Source organism: Drosophila virilis, chromosome 2 (assembly GCF_030788295.1).
Source record: "Drosophila virilis strain 15010-1051.87 chromosome 2, Dvir_AGI_RSII-ME, whole genome shotgun sequence".
Classification (NCBI taxonomy): domain Eukaryota; kingdom Metazoa; phylum Arthropoda; class Insecta; order Diptera; family Drosophilidae; genus Drosophila; species Drosophila virilis.
In genome coordinates, this window is record NC_091544.1 from 6,361,486 (window position 1) to 6,383,772 (window position 22,287).

The following is a 22,287-nucleotide window of genomic DNA, read 5'->3' on the forward strand; positions in this document are numbered from 1 at the left end:
TCGCAGTGGGCAGTTGGTAGAGGCTCGTTGGGCTCGCACTGAGTAGGCTCCTTAAATAAAATCATTAAAAATAATGAACGCACTTCCGCTGCGCTCATGTCGGGGTCTTAGAACTATACAAACAACATTAAAATAAGGCACTGACTGAAGGTGCGGGAAGTCGGGGCGGCAGAATGCCGCACAAATTAAAAGGTGCGCGACTTGAAGTCGCGTCGTGAGCCGCTCGGCAATTGCAATTACATATGTAAGATTGTGAGATGGGCCTGTAAAGCCCAGATACAGACACGGGTCCGGGCCCAAACAGACCCAACTGAACTGAACTGAACCAAAAATCAAAAGATGTGGGCAACATGAACGGAAATAAAGCGCAATGCGTTGCCCCCCTCCGCCCCAGTCTGTACCCTCCACCACGCACTGACTCTCTCTCCCTCTCTGCTCTTTGCTGCTGTTGCCGGTTCCCAGTTCCCAGTTTATCTATAAAATGCGCGTAGAAACAAAGGCGAGTTGGTAACTTGATTGTGGGGGCCGGACGACACATATAAATTATCAACGAACCATTTGTTGGAGCAGGCAGCCAGCTCAGCTCAGTTGGCAGCTATGCATAGATACAGATACAGGTACAGATACAAATATACATTGTATTTGTAGCAATACAGGTACAGCCTACGCTAAATGCACATCGTGAATGAAATTCTTTGTGCATGTTTCCTAAACCCATGCAGAGGGTGTTTTACGTTTTCAACTATAAAAGTTTTTATACATTTCTTATAGCTCTTATTGCTTAGAATCGTTCGCACTTTGTTTCTTTAATGCAGCAATTCAATTACAGATACTTGATTTTCGGCGCACCCAACTTGCAGCTCTTGTTGTTTTAATGCATTTTTCACAAGGTATGCTAATCATCTTGATTGAGCTCTTATAATATGTATTTTTATGGGTGAATGTCGTAAATCAATGAACTCACGAGTATTCTTAAATTATGCATAAATACTGATGATTCGTTTGCTGCCTTTAGCCTCTATAATCGTAAAGCGACGCACCCATCTGTTTTAACAAAAGCCAGCCATACACAGAAATTGAATAATATTTGTTTTTATTTACGTTTTTATTTTCATTTTGTGTGTTTGTGGCACCCTTCAAAGGAAGAACATCATTTGGATTTAAAAATCAAAAGCAAATTGAAAACCTGTTGCCTTGTTTTTTTTTTTTGTACAGAGCAAATAATAGATTTTGTCAAATTTTAAATATCAATTTTGCTCTCATCTTCCACCTGTAGAAAACTTAAATCAATCTTCAAACTACGCCTCTAGTAATTTACATATATATTAAAAAATTAGTTTGAAGTTCATCGAAATAATAACAAAAAGTAATCTAGTGAGTCACATTTTATTATTGTGAGTTCTGTATGGTAAAGAAAAAAGTTTTATTCAACAGTTTAGGATTCCGCCGAAGATCAAATAAATAAATAAATAAATAAGTCATAGTTCTTTTCATAAACTTTTTACTAATTTACAAAAACTAAAATTTTCGTGAGCGCAAGATCAATTTCATTTTTTTTATACCCTGAACCCATTAAAAATGGATAAAAGGGTATATTATCGGGAGCTCCCGACTAGAACCTCTTACTTGTTTTTTTTTTAATATGGTTAGATTCAAGCTTTAGTTCTCAAACTTTTTTATCGGATCTAGGGTTTGGTTATGGTATTGGCTAACTCAGCTCCTAATTTGTTGCAGCTTGTGGCATAGTTCTTTAAGTACAGCTCCACACTTGACGATAAAGGGATAATACCCTATGCAGAGCATAGTGTATAAAAATATATGCATATTAACCTGGCGTATTATGGGGCATTCTGAGACTGACTTCATGACAGACTGACTGACTAAAAGTACCTTTGGGATGTTTAATTTTTTTTTTAGTTGCTGTTCTTTTGTTGTTTACACAATTGTTGAAAGATTAGCAAAGTGCGGTATCATGCTGCTGCTGTTGTTGTTGTTGTTCTTGTTGCTGTTGTTGCGAGTGCTGTGTTTTGGTGCCTTATTAGCCACGCTTTGCTTTATTTATATTTACAAAGCAGCGTCATCGTCACCCTCGTCACCGTCTGCGTCTCCGAGTGGCGCTTAAAGTACGCTGGGCGTTGTGCTGGAAAATAAGGTCAGACCCAGAACTTTCCAAAATGACTTTTAGTGCTTGCTGGCCGTCCGGCTAACTGGCTATCTGGCTTTGTGGCTTTCTGGCTGTTGCGTGTAAACATATTGGCCAAAAATGCCGCAGCAGCGACACGGCCGTGGCACAAACAATTAGTCAAGTTTACTGGGGCCCATTTATATCTGACAGATATGCGCTTTGCATGAGAGGCGGCAGCTTAAGCGCAGCCATTGACACTCGGGACTACTAACCCGTTTTGCTGTTGCTGTTGACCCAGCCAATTGCCAAGCCCACAACATAAAAATACTTGCGAGAATGTATCTCGACTGCGGTACGAATTTGTATCTCTTGTGTGCAGCAATAAAAGCCCCAACAATTGCTTGATTCATGCGACGCGTCGATGGTCAGCCAAAAGAATAAAAGCATAAATAAATAAAAATAAAAATCAACAAAAAACAAAAACAAAAAGCGCAAAGAGGCTGAGAAACAACCTACATATCTTGTATCTGTGCCTCGACGCTGTGACGCATCTGCCAGCTGAGCAATTGAATTCCTCGCGCTGATTGCTTTTGATTGAGAGTTTTGGCTGCATTGTGCGACTTGCTCTCACTCACAAATCGGACACAATATTTGATATCTGATTATTAACTGGAAGCTGTGTTCATTTACAAGAAATCTTCACATAATTGCAGATTTTGTGGGGATTACAAATCAGCTGAAAGTGTTTTCATTTTCCATTTCGAGAAAGCGGCCCGCAGCATCAACGCGAGCATATTTAAGACGCGTGCGAAGCATTTTTATTGCCATTGCTCAGAAGGCTCATGTAAATGCAAATGTTTATCGATTTTAAATAGCTTTTTGAAATACAAAACACAAAACACAAATATTTTAATGCTCTTTTTCTTGTTTGTTTACTTTGCAGACACGCAACAACAGCCGCAACAACAATTTGTGTGGTAATTATATTTTATTATATTTTTAATTTTTATACACATACATTTTGTTTTTCTCCTATGGTTAGTATACGCAGTGCTTAAGGTGCCGGGCAATGCCTAATCTTTCAGTTACCTGGGCAAATTCACAGTTACCTGGGCAAATTCCACACACTCAGGTGCCATAAGCGTCAGAGGCACGCAAAGCTGGGCATGCTCCACTGGCAGCTTTTAGAATATTAAATATGGGTCAGCCAGGCACAAATATATGGATAGAGGCACATTCCTTATATATATATATGGAATATACTTATATAATAGCAATTCCCATAGGGCACCATTAGGTTTTTCCACCTGTTCAACAATACAACTGTTCACCTGGGGCAACATCAGACTAGTTAGACGCGCAGTTTAACCGCTGAGCGGCATTTAAATGTTAATTTGCCTCACTGACGTTGACTTTTCAGCACATTGGCTGGGTTTGTGCGTTTTAATTGCGGTCAGCGATTCCGTTGGAGCCATGCAGCTAATTGCTGCACTCAGGCTGGCTAAAAGTGTTGGCCTACTCAGCGCTGTGGATGTTGGCCCTAAACTTGTAACTGGTTTTTGGTTTTTTTCTTCTTTTTTGCGACGATGATATGGCTAAATCGCAGCCAGCATCGAACCGCAATTCCATGGCAAATGGGGTCAAAAGCCAAACAACAACACACAGGTTTTGTTTTTAAGTGGCGCTTGTCGCTTTTCAGTTCGAACTTATGCAAATCGTTATCATTAGCCGGCGCAGTCGAATATATATATATAGATATAATTTGTTGTAATTTGTGGCTCCGTCTTTATATTAGTTCATATACTTTTTTTTAGCATTTGAGGTCAGCCACAGCATTCGAGTATTAATGGCATTATTTGACTGGTTATGCGCTCCATTGACTCCCATCGGTAAAACTTTAGCTAAGTATTAACGAGCCCAGAAATCATTACACAATCCAGGCAAGCGTCATCATCAGCGAAATACTTGTGTCAACAAGCGGAAATTGAACAATAGCACAAATTTGCACATGCATTGCAAATAATTGCTTTTGTTTTCAGTACATGCGAAAATTTTGAATCTAATCCAGAGTTTTTGTCATAATTATTATACTCTCTTTAATAAGAGAAAAGGTGTATATTGGCTCTGCAAAAATGCCTGTTCTCTACTCGATGCTTTTAGAAACTCTTTCCTTGGCCATATGTATATTCGATTCAGATAAGGTATTCAGGTCTTAGTGTACTGACGATCTCTTTCAAACAAAAATTAATTACTAATAACTGATGAATACTAATCTCATGCTCAAATAGGCTGCTTTTTAATTGTCTTTATGCTTATAAGCTTAGCTTGAGTAGAGTTGAGTTAAAATTAGACGTTCCCTTCATATGTGTTTAGCTTCTCGTTAAAACTTAACTACGTGTTAACAATTCTATTACAATTATCTTAGAATCTATAACAATTAATACGACTTTAGAATGGTTGAGTCTAATGACATTCATATCTTACACAATATGTGAGGCTTGTGGATGTTGCCGCCGTGCTGCGTGAACTTTGAACTTGGCCCGAACAAAAGAATCCGCAAATTGACAAACACGCTCATAATTTACCCAAACAATAAATGTCAACGAAATGGAGTTGACAAAAGCTTTCCGCAACCATTCGGGCGCGTAAATTACAAAATGTCGTCATCGGTCCGAGCTATATTTTAATAAATTAACTGGTTGGCTGCGTTTATTGTTTATGACGTAAAGTTTACTTTTATAAATATATAAGTATTTATAGGTAAACACAAATTTTTTCATAGCTCATTTCAAATGTTTGCCAAGCCCAATATGAGTTTATTTCTAATACTCAATGAATTAGTATTAAAGAAAATTGCAGGATTTAGTTTTCAGTTTCGATAAATGTGCATTGTGGGTCAATGAAAGAGAAATGCAATTAAATTGTTATTTTGATAAGCCTAATAAAACTAAAGAGTTCTTGTTGTGCTCTTAATTTCACTTGTCTTTACGCGGCACAGCATGTCATTTGAAATCGTCTCAGTTTCACCTGGCTGTGGCACGTAGCCGGCGCAGCGTAATTGAATCCACATGACATGTCATTTCGGGCACAGTGAGAGTTACTGTACAATGTTTTAAGCACAATACAAATTCTTGCAGTAAAAGTGATATGGCGCTGGCCGCTGACCACACACAGAAACGGGCTCAAGTTCAGAATCGAGCACCAGCTGAGGCAAATCTGCAAATTGTTTTGGCACAAGCCAAGCCCCAAACCAGACCTGTCTAGTTGGCCAAAGAAAAAGTCCAACAACAATAACTGGCGCCGCCGCAGAGGAACAATTATTAATTTGCTAAGCTGTTCGCCAGCTGCGGTAGCTGAAATCTTTGATAATTATCAAGTGGTCGCCGCGGGGGGCGGCGGGCAGCAAATTCTTCTAAAAGGCCACGACATTTACGTCAAATGTGCGTCAGCAGAAAATGTTGCCAACGCCTGTGGCTCTATTTATGTCTGTGTCTGTGCCAGTATCTTTATCTTTATCTGTATCTACGCTTGGCGCGTTTCGTTTGATTGGCCAAAAGCCGAACAACTGCTTCAGGTGCTAAGATTTGTGGATTTCGTTGTTGTTGCCGGTCTATCTTGTTTTTTTCTTGTTATTGTTATTGTGCTGATTGTTTATTTTATGTTTATTCACTGGACGCGTGCGGCAGGTTTTTGCGTTAATTTGTAATAATTAATTTGAGTTCTTTTCTCAGGAGCCAATGAATTATTTATTGAATAAAATAATATTTTTAATCAGCGGAATTTACGCCGTTCTTTCCACAAATCACTTAGCATATTGAAATATATTGGAAAACTACCCGCAAAATATTAGTCAAATTATCAACCATAAGCAAGTATATACTAGAAAATGTTGGTATATAAATCAATTGTAATTTTCTTATAACTGCTGCTTGGCTGTGCACTGCATGCACAAGTGCTTGGCTTAACGAGCAAATTGCATACCAGAGAGTCATATAACCAATACGGGAAACAGACCATCTACCCCACAGCCCACAGCCCACCGTCCACCGTCCACAGTCCAGTCAAGAGCTGCTCCTGACTTATATGGCTAAATTTAGTCATAACTTTCATTGCGTGTGGCACTCATGGCCCAAAATACAGTCGCAATTGTAATTAGGGGGGAAAACTGAGGGAAAACAACTCAGAGCTATGGCCACTGTGGGTCTGTGTGTCCCAAATGAAATTGCATTCAATGCACGGGCAACAAATTGCCAACCATGCGACTTCTCGTGTGAGGCATTTAGGCTGTGTAATGTGTGGAACGAAACGTAAGAAATCTGACAACGAAATCTAACAGCAATTTAAGCAATTTGATTTCAGCTGCAATTGTTTTTTGGCTATTATTGTTTCTCATAATAGCAACGAGCGCGGGCATCAATCTGGTCTTCAATTTGAATGGCCCCCACTTTGCGAGCCTGCACACATGTCATTTATATTAATTTTGATATTTAATTTTTACTGCACTTGATGCTTGATATAATTGGAGGGCTGTGCTTTTTTATTGTTTCTGATTCCGAATTGCGCATTTTTGCAAAACTTGATCGTTTGCCACGCTTTATTACGTTTGACATGCATGACACCCATTTGTTTGTCGAGCTGGCTGCGTGCTTGTTTATCGAAACATACAATATATTTACAAACATGCATATTTATATATATATATATATATATATATATATATATTTTTATTATTATTAAGTCATTCTAATTGGTTGAGGAGTACGCTCAAACTATTGAAATCGTTAAAGATTAGTTCTGCATACAGGGTATTACGCAGTCGTACAATGTCGTTATGTTAGCCATTCACTTGTTATTCAATTTAGGCATGGGTCAAAACATCGACTATGCTCGTGGGGCATGATACAACTGGGCGAATCCACAGCAGAGTATTTCAACGAATTTATTGCAACAATTTGAACAACTTGAAGAAATAAAAAATAATCAACTTGAATACAAGTTAATCTAAACGAGTTCCCACAAATGCCTGAAAAAAAAAAAAAATTAAAACCAACAACAGCTCGGAAAACACACACTTCCACCTTTTCTCAAGCTGCGTGCTTGGGCACTTGGCTTTATTTGCCTAATTTGTTAGAACGAGCTAAAAAAAAATAAATTTATGAATTAACTTAATGCGACTCACACGTTTTACAAAAACAAAATTAGCATTGCGCAAAAAGATATATGAAAACCTAAATCATACGTTTGGCATTTGGATCATGTTTTTCTTTTTTTTTTTTTGTGTTTATTGCAAAATATTCATCAGAGCGAATTGTTATTTGTGCGATTTGTAGTGCGAGTATTTGGCAATGTTTCCTTCAAATTAATTTCATGCGCACTGTTTGCATTGAGTTAGTCTCTTATTTATTTCACATAACATTTTGGTATTGAAATTGGAATTGCAATTGAAATTCGTTAGCAATTTGTCTGCTAATTGAAATTCAATGGACTGCGGCTAGTTCAATGCATTCGCCTGGGAGCCCCAGGGCAATTGCAAGCATACATAAAAAATAAATAAAATAAAATATGTATACGTTTGTGAGCGCAATACAAACATACAAATGTCCATTATTTTATTACATTTGGATTATAAATTATTTACAAAATACTTTTTACTCGCTGTGTTAATTTGATCATGCGAGTAAAATTATATAGAACAAGGGCGATCGGTAAACAAATGTGTTGAGGAGAACATTTTCCCTTTGCAGATATGTAAGAATATTGGAGCTCCTAAATGCTGAGTTTGTTTAAATATCTTTTACAACAGATTATTAAACCGTTTATTCTTTCCTTACCACAAATTTAAAAGTATAAATTGAAATGTAAACAAATGATTGGGTATTGGAACTTTAGAAAGGCCTGAATTCGTATTTATTTACATATGATTCGATATGGATAATTGTCTCTAGAAGCTATTGTTTGGACAAGACACTCTATACGGAAGTCTCGGCTATACTTCCCATAGCGAATGCTCCAAATAATCAAGAGCACCCTTCGCCAGAGCCACACCAAGGTTTTCACCTGGCTCGGCCACATGGTCACAATGCGGTCTGGTCTTATGTTTGGCTCTGTTTGCCAGGCGAATGCAAGTGCCAGACTACTGAGACCATATTGTGACCGCAGCGCTTGAATTGGTGGCCAACAAAGCCATAAAATTGCAACAAAAACAAAGGCAAAACAAAAAAGAAACAAAAAAAAAAACGGTTAGCAGTTTCACATTTTTGGCAGCTGGCCCGCACAGGCAACAGATAGCTAAGCAAAATCCAAACTTTTCAAAAATTTTCTCACGTAACAAGTACACAAAACACAAAAAATAGCAAAGGAAAAACACAACCGGGCTGGGCCCCAACAATTTACTTGGCGTCACTTTGTAGCCGTTGTAGCCGTTGTTGTTGTTGTGTTTCATAGCTTAGTTAGTATACACTCGTATGTGGATATGCGATTTTGTTGGCAACATGTTTGCCAATTTTTTGGCGTCTGCGCAATCCATAAGAGGGCATTAAAGCTGCTCGCTGATCGCTGCCGAGTCGACGCTCGGCGCGATTCTAAATATCAGGCGATTGCAAGTAGCCGCGGCTACCACTCAACAACCTTGGCTAATGGCCAGCGGACTGACATGGCGATATCAACACACAGCTGGAAATTGCAATAGTTTTTTTTTTTTTTTTTGCTCTTGGCATGTTGCAAGCGCACTTCGTAACTTAATGGCTGGCTGGCTTCCAGTTGCTCAGCTTCAGCTTGAGCTTCAGTCGATTCGATTCGATTCAATTCGACTCGCCTCGCCCCGCTGCACCTCAGGTGCGACTCATGTGTTGAGTGTGTTGGCCAATTTGCTGGCTGTGACTAAGCAGGCGGGCCGACTGTCTGCTGGCTGTTTATCTTGGCCAAGAATTTGACTCTTGATCTTTGCCTGGCTGCCCAGCCAAACTGTCCCTATGCGCAGCCTGGCAGTAAGTGGAAAATTTTCACACGAAATTCAACAAATGCGCGTTAATTGTTTGACAAAATACAAGTATCGCGAAATTTTGAGCCTCCGCTCGAATTGAATAGCTCTCGTTTAATATAGATCCCCAAAATATTCCCAAAAGCCGCCATAACCTTTTACCGAAGATTGATAGAGCAAATTAACTATATTGCGTACCTTAACATTTTTGACTTAATTAACAATATTGGCGCAATCTAAATAATAAATTGTCAGATATCACTTTTTCATATACTAATGAAATATTTCTATTTGCGGCTGGAAATTGAATGGTATTAAATCATAAATAGCTAATAGTTAGATTAATTTAACATTATATGATCTTCATTTTAAATTCTTGAAATATGCTACACAATCTAATCGTAAATATTCCAACATATTTTAAAAAATTATTTCAACTGGAAACAATTTAGGAAAGAGAAATATAAAAGGTTATATACTGTTAATATAAAGATAAATAATTAAATATACATCAATTTTTATTCTAATATAATATTCTTTTTACACTCTAATTGAGTTGATGCCTGGGTTAATCTTAGCAAATGAGCAGTCGTATCTGTGTGTAGAAATTACGTTTTTAATTTTGTTGAATATACATACGTATGTAAAATAAACGGTGTTATACACTCTGATGACTTTTTTTACTTGTTGCTCAACCAAGAATTTACATCTTAAGCGCGCAAAAACAAAAGCTTACTGAAGTGCTGAACATAATGTCTAAAAATAATAATGATGGCAACCCTTTTTGCAAGCACCCTCTAATGATATCATCAATTTATATTAGCCACACCTAACGTAGTATTGGGTGGCAGTGTAATCCATTCTTTGGCTATTGCCAAAACCAACTGGCAAGCTAATTACGTGATAGCTTAATTACTTAAGCAATTAATTAAAGCAAATGTTGTCACATGCAGCTAATTTAATTAGTTATAAATAAAAGAACATGCAACAAACAATTTGCGTGCTACCCACTAATTTGCAATAGAATAAACCCAGCTCTTGATATATACACACATTATATATGTGAGTAAATCATATAAATGTGTGTATAATGTCTCGTTTCCTGGAGAACGTGGTGTGTTGTTCAATCGGCCATTAGTGTCGTAAAGAATATTAATATATATATTGTATGTTATATGGCATTAATATTACTAAATCCGCAATTTACCAGTGAGCTGCCCTATCGAGTATATGGCGCATCATTCCGGCTCATCTGTTTATTATATGTGATTTGAGTATTTAATTAACGTTTCAACGCTTCGTAAAAGCGAACCGAACATTTGTTTAACCGGATCGTTATTTATAACATTTTTCCCATTTCTTCGAAGCGTGCTTTGTGCCAATTTTAAGCATTTAATTAGTTTACTTTTTAGCATTTGTGCACTAAATAATTAAACACTTGCCACGAAAAGCCGCAAAAAATATGGCCTTACGCTAGCAGGCATATATTAGGTATCAGGTATCAGGTATCTTTGGCGTCGCTCGCCTAACTCTAACTCTCGGTCTTGGTCTTTTTATTTATGGCATTTATCATTAGACAATCACATGATTTGAATGCCAAAACAGAAATGGACGTGTCCATGTGCAGGCCAAATGATTTGGCCAATGCGCAATTGACTGAATGCTTAACACGCATACGCCCTGTATGCTTGAGTGTGTGTTAGAGCTTTTGTCTTGAAATCAAGTCCAAGCTTTTGGTAAACCAAGCACGATCGTATAGAGTGGGGACTTTTCTGTGGAAGAGACCAGCATTAATATTGAGAAATCAACAAGGATTTCGCACAATACATCTAAAAATACACATATTTTAGGCAATCATACGATTTCTGGTTGTTGAAAGCGAGATTAGCCTAAAAGCGAAAACTCTGTTTCGACACACTCCTATTTAAATATAGGCTAATAATTGTATCTTAGGGAGACTGAGTGTTAGCTTTTGCCGCTGAGACGCAATCGGCATTGCAAAATGTCATTGGTCATCCGGCAACAGTTGTTGCAGGCAACTGTCAGGTGATTGCGGTAGCAGCCGCATGAATCTCAAATAATATAAAACACAAACAGTTGTTTGCTGCTTCCCATTTGAGTTTTTATTGTTGTTGCTGCTGCAACTGCAGCTGCAAAAGTTGCTGCTGCAATACAAAACACACATTTAGTTGGCGTCTGTAGTCGCATGCTTTGCATTTTGTTATTGCTCAATTAACCCCCTTAGAAGCGTTTTTCGCTAATAAATTTTACCCATGCAATTTGCAACAAACCCTTTCAGGCCGATGACAAACCATTTGCCATCTTATTTGAGATACCCTGTAAACATAAAATGTCGGGCATAACATACTTAATATTTACATCTGAAATATATTCCTAATCAGTTTAGGTTTTTATTTATTTATATTTAACTATAAGTGCTCCAGAATACATGTGCTTATTCAAATGTGTGTACAGGGCATTTTCTAGTCGAGCACTCTCAATTGGCGCATTCTTAGCTTTTTGAGCTGGTGAAACTCGTCATTCGGCACGCCTGCAAGTGCTCCATTGTTGTAGTTGTAGTTGAGAAATGATTTGTACAATAAGACAGTCGAAATTTATATGCGAATCTTTTGCCTATGATAAAAGCGACAACGTCAAGATAACAGACAGACAGATAACTGAAAATGTCAAATAATTAGCCAAAACGGCAAACTTTCCCCCCTATACATTATATACAAATGTACACACATATATATGTATATGAGGCATATACTCTGTTTATTTTGTCTGGCTTGTTTGCTTTTTTATTCGATTGTTGGCCGTGCCTGGAGGCACTTTAATTAAATAATTTTTTATGCATAAATATTTACATTTATTTTGGCTCGTTTGCCTTTTAAAAAGGCAAAGTACTTTTATAATATGAATACCTTAACGACGTGTCGCATTTACTTATGCCTGTGCTGAGAGTAGGGTAGATTAGCTCTGTCTTGAATAATGTAACAAATTTTGGAAAATATAATATCTCATTACATCTATCAATACTTTGCTTGTCTGTCATTTGTAGGGTATTCCAAAATCCAACAAATTCTAAGACGATTTGTATAGATATAAATTCATTGCAGATGCTGCTTAGAATTTCAATCAGGTGGCTGGCAAACAAATTCAACCAATTGATATGCCACATATAAGGCAGCCAATCGATTTAGAAATATGCATATAATACAATGCGAAAAGATAGCCATATAAATGTTGATTAAAATACGACTTCAGTCAGTCAAAATGATGTCAAGGCATTTACTTTCAAAAACCAAATGAAAAAATTTAAAAAAAAAAAAAAGGTTTTTACACTGACAACAAGAAATTTTATAAGCAACAAAATTACGCAGACATCAAAAAGTAAAAAAAAAGACGAAATATAATTCAAAAACCTGCTGCTGCTACCTCAATTAACTAAAAACATAAAAGCAGAAGCAAAAAAAAAAAACTGAACCTCATGTCAGTTCAACCGGGCCCCCATTAAACCAACGCCGACAATAATACAGACGCCTCCTCTGACCCGTCTGGACCCCATCAGAAGATAAACATAAATCTGTTTACTTATGATTGCGCCTTTTCGCATTGTTCTTTTCAGTCTCTGAAACACTTTAGTTCTGGGCGTCCGACTCTTAACCAACTCGACACATAATTGCTGTGAATTTGCTGTAGTTAAAACTCACTTTTATTATGTCTTCACTCCTGTCAATAAACACGACGCTCGTTTTTTATTATTTTCTTAGTTTTTTATGGTTGCCTGGAATTTGTGAAATGAATTGCCAGTCACACGCGTTTCAGCCGTTCATGCCAATTGTGCAGGTGAGATAAACGTTGATTTTATCAGCGAGATATTAACTAATAAGCATTCGTACAAATTGGTTCTTTATCTATGAGGAAATGCAATTATAATGCCAGGTTTGGCTAGCTAATTGCTTACAAGAGTGGCAAATGATGAGTTACCATCATCATGTGTGGGAACAGCATACATCTAATTTAGAATTGTATCTTCTGATATTGTATAATTGAAATAATCTATGATGAAATGTCTAAAAATGCTGAGGATGAGCTCAGCCGAACTCAAACAAATTGTTTCAAACTATACAACATATTTAAAGACTCTCTAAGATATTTGGAAAAAGATAAATATTCTATATATGGCTGCGATTTGTCTGCATGGGAATTTGATATTTACATTTTTGTGTAGGGTATCATTAATCTGACCCCTATATTCTTAACCAGTATAAACAGTCTAAGTCTTTTAACTTTGCATAGTAGGGACGTATTTCTGTTGCATGCATAGATTCTGTCGAGATCGACCCACTATATGATATAGTTGTCATGTGAATGATGAGTAAAAAACAAGTTCTTGTATAACTACAACCTAGTATTATACAGTATGACTCATGCAAAACTGATTTGAAAATTTATAGAAACAATTCTTGTGGTTTGCCCTGTAATCCCGGTCATACTCTGGTAGATTTCTTATGACTAATCTTCCAGTTTTAATTAATCTTAGAACTATGCTTGGTGTTATATTAATTAATAAGCTAATAAGAGGTGAAATTGACTCTACAACTAACTAGGGCTTGCATTATAGAGTTATCTGCTCGTAATCTTCTCTTTCTCTTATAAACTGATCTATTCTAAACTAAACTATCAAACATTTTTAGCAAGTAGATTGTCTTAGTTTGTGTTCGCTTCTGTACTTCGCGACTCGATTCGTACGTTACACTCTGTATCAATGCACTTCAAATCCCAGGGTATTAAATCTTCGGCATGGGAAAGATAGCCGTTATTTATTAAATAGTTCGAATTTAAATTCTATTAGTTATTGTGCAAGCATATTCCACTCGTTCTCTATGGCTATCGGTTTTGAGATCCAGCTCAATCTCTACAGAGTGCCAGTTTTTCATTTGACATGCGCCGCAATATTTATTCAATCATTCAATTAAATGCATTCCGATGCGTTCGCACGTTTAAATGGACAAACTTCCTTTCCTTTTTTTTTTTTTTTTTGATTTTTTATTTTATTTATTTGCACTCGCTTGTCTTAAGTCGCCATAAGTTGTTACTCGCTTTCGTATTGGGATTTGTGTTTGATTTTGAGTTTTTTGATTTTTTTTTGTCTTTTTCAGGCACCTCGTCTCGCATTTTTGTAGGCGACAACGCCGCGTGACACACATGACCAAAAATCGAATTGCGAAACTGTTTAATTTAGTTGCAAGTTGAATTTTTTTCCTTTTTATTTACATTGAAGTTATTTATTTTGAGACATTCTTTAAGTCTGAGCTCCCTCGACGTGTCTCGGTCAGCGATTCGCTGTTTACGATTTATTTAACCTGACATCTCGCACACACACACACACACACCTTGGCTTGAAGCCACACGCGGAGCCGTGGCTAAATTCAATTTGGCCTATAGCAAGTAAACATTATGTATTTTGTTTTTTCTTTATTGTAAATCAACTTTTCAATTTGCTGCTGACACAGTTTCCGAGCCAGGGCCCCAACCCCAGCCACAGAGCCGGAGCCAGAGCCAGAGCCTCGGCTCCGCTGCACCTGAGCAGATCTTTGGTGTATAATAATAAATTGCATTTTTGTTGTATCCACAGAGGCTTGTTAACTATTGAGAGCGCCGTGTCTCGAGTGTTTGCCTTTGGAGCTTGACTTTAGACAAATATGTATCTAGAAGTTGCCCAGCTGCTGTTCTTATTGTTGTTGTTGTGTTGCGGTTTTGCATTTTAAGCTGCCTGGGAAACACTTGAGAGCCAGCGGCGAACGCAAATTTAGCTGTTAAAATTGTTTAAAAATACATTTTGATAAATGACTTGACTCTTTTTAAAGTAAAAGAAAAACACAAAATTTATACAACTTTTTTTTTTGGCTGTTGTGGGGTATTTTGTTGATGAACTGCTGGAGCTGTCCCATTGTCTGATGCGCCGCTGTGATACGTTTAGACTCAAAGTCAAATAAATAAATTCAAAACGCTTACAAATTATATGATATGATGATCAATCATTTTTTGGCTAGTGGCTGCCAGTTTTCAAAAATAAAGTAGGTGTCTAAAATAGCTGGAAACCTTTTTGCAATTTATAACCAGCAGCCGCGTTCCATAAGTTCTGTTCTCAATGCTCATTGTTTAACAGACGATGAAGTGAGCAAATGACTTATTGGCATATCTACAAATGGTTGACGTTGAATTTCAATTGGACTACTTTGCCCATAGTATTCCAGCTGAAGGTCAACTCGAAAATGGATGGAAAGGGTATAATTGTTTGTTAGACGAAAATGTAGGGTATCCTTTAATAGATGATAATCGATAACTAGCTTTGTTTTTAGCCATCGATAGGAGGCCATATCGATTTGCTCTTTTTTGAGCATATCTCGGAGCTTTTAGCAGTTGAAGACACCAATATATAATAATATGTGTATATTCAGAGATTCTAGTGCTCTTCGTAACCTTCTCGAGATTGTCAATATCTTATTTTTCGAAATAAGGAATTGAACTGTGGAATTGCGGCAACTGCGCTGGGTTCAGGATATTTTCTAGTCGAGAACTCTCGATTATCTCATTTTTACTTATTTAAAGCTTGTCTTAATTTTATTGTGAGCCCCTCTTTTGGCCGCCTGACCCTGCGTATCTGCAGCGCTCCTGTTATTATCTGCCCCCCCAAATTAAAATTACCCACACCAACTGTTTAAACGGCAGCACTTCCTGATTACGCTTTTTGCATTTCTTATAGAGTAAATAATACAAAGTTATTTACTTTTATTTGTTGTTTTTTACTTTTCTGTTTGCTTCTTTAAGTTAATGTCACCTGGTGCCTTTCAAAATGCGCGCACACGCACAAAATAAATAAATAATTAAATAAAAGGTGGCGCAATTATGGACTGGGAGGAAGCACCAGGAAACAAAGTAACACAAAAGCAACAGCCCAGCCACATAAATGATAATGGTTTAGGGGCGTCTCGAGCAAAACAATTACTTACTTTTGTTTAAATTTTCTGGCAAATTCAGCGCGCTTTCTTTGCTTTTCTTCGGTGTCTTCTCTTTTACATATACACATACACAGATTACAAAAATATATTGTAATTTTTTCCTGTAGAGTGAAAACTGCGCATCGATGTCATTGGCCCGCGTCGGGGGCAGCGGAGCCTCAGGGCTGGGTTTTGGGCTCGAGTTCGGGTTCGTTGGCTCGGCTACTGGGCTTTCTCGAAGATGTCTATGAATGAGTGGGCCGCCCGCACAGTTGACAATTGCCGGCATGAGACGCCCGAGAGACTGGTCAGGCTTGTGGCAAAAGTGAAAGCAGCCAACCTTTGGGCAAATATCGTAAAACTTTATCGACGCGGCCAGCCGAAACACCTGCACAATTTCAAGGTCGTTGCATTGCCATAGACAACTTTTGCTGCATGACAATTGTCTTGTCTGCCTCAGCCGCTGGCCATTTCCTGCTATTAAATCAGACATGGCTTTAGTCAGGTGGCAGCTGAGTGCATAAAAGTCAAGAATAAATAAGCAGGCAAAGTGATTAGTTTTGTGGAATTCCAAATAGTTTTGGCCATATGCAGATTGGAAAATTGACAGCTTGGCATTTACTTAAACCTCTGATTACAATGAACTCGAACTCGTTCGAGTGTCCATTTGCACTTTTGGCTTAATCTACTTCCGATTAAAATTGGCTCTGCAAAAGAAAAAAAAAAGGTTTTTCGCGAGACATCTTGAAATATCTGGAATTTGTATATGTTATAAATGTTGAAAAATCAGTGCTACAGCACAATTAAAAATTAAAGATTAGATAATGTACAACACGTAGTTAAGATTTGCGTGGCGTGGCATGTCGAGATTAGGAGATGACCACGCCAATAATGAACAGGCTCGAGTGCTGATACTGCAAGGACTGATTGTAGTCACATGATGAGCTCACAGACTATAAATAACTTTACGGCTTGTTTTGGCATTATATCTGAGCCAGCTAATAGACCCGCACATAGTTAATCTACTAGCATGCAGAATTAGCCAAGCAGACTTGTGGTCGCTTGCTTGCTTTGGCGGCGAAATATAAACGCAATAAATGCAAAATTTGTGGTATTTATGAGCACACGGGAAATTAAATTTCAAATGGCGATTATCTAGATTGCAATACTAAAGCCGTTCAAATAAAACAACCATTGCCACAGACAATTAACCCGAATATATATACAAAAAAAAAAAAAAGAAATAAAATTGTAATAAAAATCTTCAGCTGGGAACTACGTCATCTGTATTAGCTCTATAATTAGGCATTTAATACTCATAGCTAATGACTTTGATAGTTTCGCCTTTAAATGCTTTTAAACTGCAATTATTATCCAAATAATGTGAAAAAAAAATAACACACACGAAACAAAACAAAAAACCGAAAATACACCAAAATAAACACTCACACACACACACCTCCCAGTGCAGCAATACAGCAAATATTAGCACATAGTAGCCTCATAACAATCTGTTACATGCCACAAAAAAAAAAAGCAAGACAATGGAGTAAAAATTACATTCACAATTATTTTACAGCCGGTTGAGGTGTTAATTATGCGGCAATTACTCGATTTATTAAAGTTGACACTCTTCACTCTTCACTTGCAGTTGCAAAAAGAGCAAGAAAACTACATTTTTAGATTAATTAATGTTTGTTTTGAATGTGTTAACAGAGCCAAATTAATCAGCAAAAGTGGTCATTTGTCAAAGGGCATAACGACTTTGTCGTGTACACGCTGAGCTGCCTGTCTTGGTTTTAAATATCTGCGGTAATAAGATATTAAAATTGCGATAGCCACATTTATATTTTTAGTTAAATACAATCTACTAACTATATGAGGCCAAGATAAGTTACTTCCCAGAGAAGTTCATTAAAATAAAAAATAGAAAAACGCAATATTATTTGAAATAAATCATTAGAAAATGCTTGAACCCATATTATTATCTATATATATTTTTGGCAGAAAAAAAGTGATGAAGTTCAATGTTCCAAGAGCAAATCAAATTAACTATTTCATTAAATTAACTAATTAAATAATGAAATATGGAAGCAATTTTTAAAGTCACACTGAGATCCAATTTGACGGCTTAGAAAAAAAAAGAAACATTTAAAAACAAAACTTTCCAATTTTAATATAGATTACAATTTAATAAGTTTTAGGCTAGTTATATCTGTTTTTTTTCTTTATTTTATTAATACCAAGTTGGGGGAGAATAAAAATTGTTTTTCTTATATTTTTCCTTTAAAGTAGTTTGCGATATTAAATCGATTATTTCTTCCTCCATTTAGTTGCTTAACAATTCTTGACAACGCAACGTTTTGCTTAGCGTTGACCCAGACGTTTGACAACCAGAGTTATTGCTCTTTCCTGAATCCTGTTTGCTCAATTCTAATCGTGTCTAAACGCTGTCTTGTTCAATTTCAGCTCTGTAACATGTCACAATCGAACGGATATTGAGCAGCAGCAGCTACCACAGCAACATGGCAACCAACAGCAACAACAGCAACCAGAGCAACAACAACAGCAGCAGCAACGCGATGACGACTCCCGCGGAGTCGTTGGAAAGTCGCGATGAGGTTGACTTCATCGCCGCCAGGCACAACAACAATAACGACTACGAGGATTTCCGCAGCGCCAATGGCGTGGTAATCAGCGCCAAAGGATCAAGCACAACAGCAACAGCAACAGTCACACCAAACAATCAACCAAATGTCACCAATAACAATCACAACAACAACAACAACAACAGCAACAGCAACAATAACACCCTGAAAAAGTCCAAGGAACGCCGCACACTCTTCAGCTTTGGCAGCAAAAAGCCAAGTTCGGGCACAAATACGAATCCCGCCAACGCCTCCGCTGCCACGCCCATACCGGCCAGCAACAGCCTGCTGTTGCCGCCAACGCCAGCAGTGCCAATTGGAACGCCGCCGAGGCAGCACAAGTTTGTGAAGAGCAGCAGCATCGCCCGGCTGCTGGGCAACACGTACAACGCACGGAAGTTCGAGCGGGAGGAGCAAAAGCGATTGGCCAACGAGGCCAGCGGCAAGTTTCATACGTTTAGCGGTCGTCGTCGTGGCCCGGAACGGCCGTATCTGGAACGCTTCAAGCGCATGTCCAAGGAGGATGGTGACATTGCCGGCGGCGACGAGACGGTGCAGGTGACCAATGTGGTCACCCTGACCACAGATTCGCGGGATTTGCAGTACGGCAGTCGGCGGGAGCATGTGGGTCGCGCCGAGGATCAGCTGAGCGCCAAGGCTATGCGCACATTGACCCGCGGACTTGGCAAGCTCTGGTGGAAGCGCACCCACAGCGTGGACATCAGCACACCGGATCCGGAGTACAAGGTGTCCTATTTGGGCAACGTGCTCACCGGCTGGGCCAAGGGTAAGTGCCCTCAGGCAGAATAACCTTGATCTGTGTACGTTTTGACTCATGCTCATTCGATTTTTTTTAGCAGGCGAGGGCTGCGTCGAGAAGCAACTAAATACGCTGTGGCGCAACTACACACAGCACACCAAGCCGGATGTGATCATGCGGGTGAAGGTGTGCGCCTCCGGCCTGAAGGCCACCACACGGCAGCACGGCCTGACAGAGTACTGGTCGAATCGCATCACCTATTGCTGTGCGCCCAAGAACTATCCGCGCGTCTTCTGCTGGATCTACAGGCACGAGGGCCGCAAGCTGAAGCACGAGCTGCGCTGCCATGCGGTGCTCTGCAGCAAGGAGAAGATTGCCCAGGACATATGCGAAACACTGCGGGTGAGTGGAAAGCAAATTAAATGTCTCATTATATATGCTCATCCATGCTGTTGTTATTCATTTGCAGGATAATTTGGAGAGCGCATTGCGGGAATTTAAGCGTGAGAAAATTCTGAAACAAAATGCGCGTCTCAGCCTGGCAAATGCCGTGTACGACAACCCAAGCTTGCCCAGGCGCAAGATCATGCTCAGCGTGGGCGGCAACAATTACAGGCCGCCGCTGGAGCGCTCCAAGTCGGCGCCCAAGCTGATGGCCATTGAGGAGGCCATCGGCGAGGAGGAGGGTGACGAGATTGAGGACACGAACGAGCCCGAAATGATGCCCTGCTGCCAGCGTGATTCTTTGTATCCAGCCATGACGCTGGGCAGGCGGCGCTGTCGACGCGGTCATTCCATACGCCGCACGGGCAAGATTCAGGCGGCAGCCACCTGTTGCTCACATCAATTGGAACCAATGCCGGAGCCTGAGCTGCCGGCAACAAGCATCGACAGCATAACCGCCACAGCTGCTGCCTCTAACAACGACGGCTCCGACTCGGACGAGTTCGAAAAGCTGCTCAAGTTCGAGACGACGCTGAGCAACGAGCTGTTACCCTACTTTGACATGCAGCTGCACAAGAACAGCAGCCAGAGCCTCGGCAGTCTGGCCGAGCTCCCGGTGGATCCAGCGGAACTCGATGAAGGCGACGAGGCGGAACCGCTCAGCCTGCTGCCCACCATCAACAGCGATCCCAGTGCAGATCCGCAGGCTGACTTCGACAGTGAGGATGTTGTCCATCTGCGCCGCAGCGGCGTCTGCAGTGACGGGGAGGAGGACTTCCTAGACGATGCAGACGATCATTACTTTCGTCAGGCGGCCATGCTCACGATGCTGCACCGCAGCTCTATGCGCAAGCGGAACAGCGAGCAGGCCAGCCTGCAGTATCGCCATCAGCCGCAGTCCTCTATCTCGTCCAATGCCTCCAGCTCGACGACTGCCAGCGGCATAGCGCAGGCGAGCGCAGCTGGTGCTCAGCAGTGCCTGGCCAGCCCGGACAGCGACGAGGGCTCAATTTCGAGTGGCTGCGAGACGGCCAGCACGGTCACCAATGCCAACCAGGAGGAGTACAACAAGTCTCAAGGCAGCAATGTGCAGCAGCAGGTGCTCGAGCAGATGTTGATCTACCAAAGACTGGAGGAGTCAAAGCGACGCCAGCAGCTGCGCCACAACAGTGACGCCACCAACTACAGCAGCTCCAGCAGCATTACCCTGAAGCTAAACTCCTCGTCGCCCGCGGAGTCGGTCAGCTGCCTAGAGGTGTCCGATCCTAAACAGCCGGCGGATGCAGCCAGCGTTTCCGATGACGATTCCGAGTGCAGCGATGAGAGCGGCTATGTCGAGTTCCAGGAGAAGGAGCGCGTTCAGGCGAATGCTGGCGTTGTGGGCGTGCCGGTACCTGTCAAGCCCCAGCTGCCACCAAAGCCGGCGCCACGCCGCTCGCTCAGCCTAGGCGCCACAGCGGGCACTGGGACGCCGGTCTGAAAGTCCCAGCCGCCCGAAAGTATGCTTTAATAAATAGATGTCTCCCCCATTGTTATTTCTGCGCACCCGTCAGCAACAAAAAGTGCAAGAAATTGAATTACTTATTCGTAGTCGTAGCCCTAGGTTTAACTTTAAGCTGTTTAGCGCATAAGTCATTTGTTGTTGGCTCATCATACAAAGAAATAACCTAACGATATTATTGTGTAAATGTTTCTTTATTGCACAAAAACCATTATATATTCATTGATTTTTGTTTATATTTTTATTATTATTATTTTTTTATTTTTTTTTTGTTTAATATGTCCCCCAATTCACAATTGATTTGTTTATTCTTATCGGTCTTCCCTGCACTCTTCCTGAAGAGATACTGTTTGATTTGCTCTGTAAATAAACTAGGCGCCCTAAGCACTGCATGTACTATATGTAATCCATGAATTGTATCTTAACTACCTATATAAATTATTATTATGAAATATATGCAACTAAAGTAGCGAAAAATGTGCGATCTATACGTTCTTCTTAGAGTCTTTAGAATTTATCGGAGAGTTTCATAACTTTTTGACATACCAGCATTTAATTGACTTGGCTCTGTAAATAAAAAAAGGAATTTTTAAAACCGCCGTCCTATGCGATTCTCATAAAGTAGTCATGAAAGTAAACACAGATTTCCATGTTTTATTTAAACTGTGTCACGCTCAATCCATCTTTCTCTCTTTCGATTGTGGATATGCACATTAAAGTTTTGTTAGCCTTCTATTAATATTAGATTGCAATGAAATAATCATACCTTGTGAGATACCAGCTCTTAGCATAATTACAATTGTTATGCCAACTAGTAATT

At 39.5% G+C, this 22,287-nt stretch overlaps 1 protein-coding gene across 3 annotated transcripts in view; it reads left to right on the forward strand.

Moving 5' to 3' along the window:
* LOC26530586 (uncharacterized) overlaps positions 1-21,944 on the forward strand; it is a 39,739-nt gene extending 17,795 nt beyond the window's left edge. The window contains exons 2-5 of one of the 3 annotated variants that reach the window (XM_032438936.2): positions 3,069-3,102; positions 18,584-19,549; positions 19,620-19,924; positions 19,992-21,944. In XM_032438936.2, the coding sequence (XP_032294827.1) occupies positions 18,640-19,549; positions 19,620-19,924; positions 19,992-21,446 (2,670 nt within the window). In that variant the 5' untranslated portion in view covers positions 3,069-3,102; positions 18,584-18,639 and the 3' untranslated portion in view covers positions 21,447-21,944. The remainder of the gene's footprint in view (positions 1-3,068; positions 3,103-18,583; positions 19,550-19,619; positions 19,925-19,991) is intronic. The other 2 variants (XM_015171380.2, XM_070206749.1) reach the window with 2 other exon arrangements.
* The last annotated feature ends 343 nt before the right edge of the window (positions 21,945-22,287 follow it).